The sequence below is a fragment of the Salvelinus sp. IW2-2015 genome, unplaced genomic scaffold (assembly GCF_002910315.2).
Source record: "Salvelinus sp. IW2-2015 unplaced genomic scaffold, ASM291031v2 Un_scaffold1906, whole genome shotgun sequence".
Classification (NCBI taxonomy): Eukaryota; Metazoa; Chordata; class Actinopteri; order Salmoniformes; family Salmonidae; genus Salvelinus; species Salvelinus sp. IW2-2015.
Window position 1 is genome coordinate 59,976 of NW_019943267.1, and position 4,314 is coordinate 64,289.

The following is a 4,314-nucleotide window of genomic DNA, read 5'->3' on the forward strand; positions in this document are numbered from 1 at the left end:
AAGACACATGACCTGGTATGAAAGACAAAACTAAACAGGAAATATTATCCACATTACATTGCACTTTTCACTGGCTGTCCCTCAGCTTGTGGCAAGAGGACACATATTTGGCCGCCAAAACTGCACATTTAGGCTTTTCACTCAATAAATATGACATTTTTTTTCTTAATCTTTTACAGTTTCAAATTCTYTGTACTGAATGATAGTGACAGTCTCTCTCTCTTTCTTCTTCTTCTCTTTTCTGCAGGAAAATAATTGGTCCTCTTGTCACTCGTCACGGCAAGTTGTGGTCCAACTTCTGGGGAGCGTTGAGTCTGGACGGATACTACGCGCGTTCTGAAGACTACATCGACATCGTGCAGAGCAAGCGTGTGTGAGTGTCCTGTCCTCAACCAATGGGGTCGGGTTCTTCCCTATAAACTATCCTTTCGTACGAGTATTACTCACTCACTGATCGGTTTCAGGGAAGCCACAGTGTCAGACACAGGAGGTTGGTGGCACCTTAATTGGGGAGGACGGGGCTCGTGGTAATGGCTGGAGGAGCAGAATGAGTGAAATGGTATCAAACACACGGTTTCTATTGGTTTGGTGCCRTTCGCTCCGTTCCAGCCATTATGATGAGCCGTCTTCCTCCTGTGATGTCAGGATAATAAGCCTTTAAACCAGGAACGCTGCTCGTTGGTGTGGTCCACTGGCAGAGCCGGGGATTATGGGTCGTGTATGAGTGGTTGTGTGTAAAAAAAAAAATATATATATATATATAAACCTGCAGGAGGATCATTTGTGATGATCTCATTGCTTCACAGCCACCAGACAAAAAAGAGGTAGAATGAATACCATGTGTTTCCTGCATCCAACTGTCTGCCAAGGATCCCACCAGACATGTCTTTCCAAACCAGATCCAGGATCAGGTTCCCTGGTCATGCAGCACATGTTTAATATAGTGCAGCTATAAGAATCATGGTCAGCAGTTAAGTTCTGAGATGTTTGGATGTTTTTTTACATCACCAAGACTAACCAGTATATATGATGGCTGACTGTCTGGGAAATGATACTGTGTCTCTCTCTCTCTCTCCCTGTCTCGCTCTCCCTCTGTGTCTCCTTGTCTCTCTGTCTCTCTCTCTGTGTGTCTCTGTGTTTCCCTCTCTGTGTCTCTCTCTTTCTCTGTCTCTCTCTCTCTCTCTCTCTCTCTCTGTTTCTCTTTCTCCCCCCCTCTCTCTTTCTCCCCCCCTCTCTCGCTGTCTCTGTCCTTCTCTCCTTGCTCAGGGGCGTATGGAACATTCCCTACATGGCTCATATATACTTGATAAAGGGAGAAGTCCTGAGAAACGAGCTGAAGGAGAGGAAACATTTTGTTTTGGAGAAACTGGATCCTGACATGGCTCTCTGTAAACATGCTAGAGAATTGGTAAGACCGCTCAGATAACGCCTGAGTTATTACGTTTCTCAGTATAAGAGCTAGAATGATCTAAATCTAGCAGCTACTGCATTGACAGTCATACACTGTTTAGATTAGAAACATACAGGACATCTGTTTTATCTAAGGCAGAATACGAGGACGTTTGGAGGAAGTTTAATGGCCCACTGCCTTCGCNCCAACTGTCTGCCAAGGATCCCACCAGACATGTCTTTCCAAACCAGATCCAGGATCAGGTTCCCTGGTCATGCAGCACATGTTTAATATAGTGCAGCTATAAGAATCATGGTCAGCAGTTAAGTTCTGAGATGTTTGGATGTTTTTTTACATCACCAAGACTAACCAGTATATATGATGGCTGACTGTCTGGGAAATGATACTGTGTCTCTCTCTCTCTCTCCCTGTCTCGCTCTCCCTCTGTGTCTCCTTGTCTCTCTGTCTCTCTCTCTGTGTGTCTCTGTGTTTCCCTCTCTGTGTCTCTCTCTTTCTCTGTCTCTCTCTCTCTCTCTCTCTCTCTCTGTTTCTCTTTCTCCCCCCCTCTCTCTTTCTCCCCCCCTCTCTCGCTGTCTCTGTCCTTCTCTCCTTGCTCAGGGGCGTATGGAACATTCCCTACATGGCTCATATATACTTGATAAAGGGAGAAGTCCTGAGAAACGAGCTGAAGGAGAGGAAACATTTTGTTTTGGAGAAACTGGATCCTGACATGGCTCTCTGTAAACATGCTAGAGAATTGGTAAGACCGCTCAGATAACGCCTGAGTTATTACGTTTCTCAGTATAAGAGCTAGAATGATCTAAATCTAGCAGCTACTGCATTGACAGTCATACACTGTTTAGATTAGAAACATACAGGACATCTGTTTTATCTAAGGCAGAATACGAGGACGTTTGGAGGAAGTTTAATGGCCCACTGCCTTCGCCTCTTCCTCTGTGTCCATAGACACATAATCCAGACTTACATTATGTTAGGTTAGGTTATGTTCAATTAATTTAGATTATGTTATYTTATGTTCAATTACTTTAGATTATGTTATCTTATGTTCAATTAATTTAGATTATGTTAGTTTATGTTCAATTAATTTWGATTATGTTAGTTTATGTTAAATTAGTTTAGCTTATGTTAGCTTATGTTAAATTAGTTTAGCTTATGTTAGCTTATGTTATATTATGTTAGGTTAGCTTATGTTAGCTTAGGTTAGTTTATGTTAGGTTAGCTTATGTTAGCTTATGTTATGTTAGGTTATTTTATTTTATGTTAGGTTAGCTGATGTTATCTTGTTATCTTATGCTATATGTACAGTATCTCCCCTGAGTATACAAAACATTAAGAACACCTTCCTAATATTGAGTTGCACCGCTTCCCCTTTTCCCTCAGAACAGCCTCAATTCGTCGGGTCATGGACTCTACAAGGTGTTGAAAGCGTTCCACAGGGATGCTGGCCCATGTTGACTCCAATGCTTCCCACAGTTGTGTCAAGTTGACTGGATGTCCTTTGGGTGGTGGACCATTCTTGATACACACGGGAAACTGTTGAGTGTGAAAAACCAACCAGCGTTGCAGTTCTTGACACAAACCGGTGCTCCTGGCATCTACTATCATACCCCGTTCAAGGGCACTTCAATATTGTGTCTTGCCCGTTCACCCTCTGAATGACACACATACACAATCCATGTCTCAATTGACTCAAGGCTTAAAAATCCTTCTTTAACCTGTTTCCTCTCCTTCATCTACACTGATTGAAGTGGATTTAACAAGTGACATCACATTTACATTTAAGTCATTTAGCAGACGCTCTTATCCAGAGCGACTTACACATCAATAAGGGATCATAGTTTTCTCCTGGATTGAACTGGTCAGTCTGTCATGGAATGAGCAGGTGTCCTTAATGTTTTGTATACTCAGTGTATATGTATCTGAATGCTAAAGTCTCCAGAGAGCAAAGACCGGTATTCTGTAATGTCTCTGTGTCTCATTGTGCTGTGGTATCCTGTACACAGTATGTTTCCATGTTCTGTCTGTCTGTCTGTCTGTCTGTCTGCTCTGTCTGCCTGTCTGCTGTCTGCTGCTGCCCTGGTCTGTCTGTCTGGTCTTCTGTCTGTCTGTTGTCTGGTCTGTCTGTCTGGCTCACATGTGCTGGGTGCCTGTCTGTCTGTCTCCATGTGCTGTCTGTCTGTCTGTCTCCATGTGCTGTTGTCTGTCCTGTCTCATCGGTCTCCATCTGTCTGTGCCTGGTGCTTTGTGTGTCCCTCATGGTGCTGTTGTCTGTCTGTCTCCATCTGCTGTCTGGTCTTGTCGTGCCGTCTCCATGTGCTGTCTGTGCTTGTCTGTCTCCAGCGTGCCTGTCTGTGCTGTCTGTCTCCACGTGATCTGGTTTGTCTGATGTCTCTCGTCTCTGCTGTCCTAGTGATGGAACGTCTGTGTTATGTTAATGCTGTGTCGGGACCTCTCATGTTGCTCTCTGCCATATCGTGTTGCCCATCTCGTTCTATGTTCTGTCTTTCTCGTCTGCTTTCTGTCCTGTCTGTCTCACATGTTGGCTGTCTCTGTTGTCTGTCTCTGTCTGTCTGTCTGTTCCATGTGTGTCTCTGTCTGTCTGTCTTCCTTAAGGCATGATCTTGTCTTGTTAGCAACAGCCTCTGTGGTGCGTTCTAGGATTGCAGGCTTCCTCTCCTCTCCTCCCCTCTCTCTCTAACTGTCCTTCTTCGCTCTCGGTCCTCTCCTTCTCTCTCTCCTCCCTCTCCTCTCTTTTCCTCCGTTTCGTCCTCCCCTCTCCTGTCCTCTCCTCCCTCCTCCCTTCTGTCTCCTCGGTCTCTCCTCTCCTCTCTCTCCTCTCAGTCTCCCTCCCCTCTCTCCTCTCGCTGTCCTCTCTCGTTCCTCTGCCTCTCTGTTTTATGTAT

The 4,314-nt window shown here is 44.7% G+C and overlaps 1 protein-coding gene across 1 annotated transcript in view; it reads left to right on the forward strand.

Moving 5' to 3' along the window:
• Positions 1 to 4,314, forward strand: part of LOC112072373 (procollagen-lysine,2-oxoglutarate 5-dioxygenase 2-like) — a 62,328-nt gene that overhangs the window by 35,138 nt on the left and 22,876 nt on the right. The window contains 2 exon segments of the mRNA XM_070439775.1: positions 248 to 373; positions 1,267 to 1,408. Coding sequence (XP_070295876.1) covers positions 248 to 373; positions 1,267 to 1,408 — 268 coding nt within the window.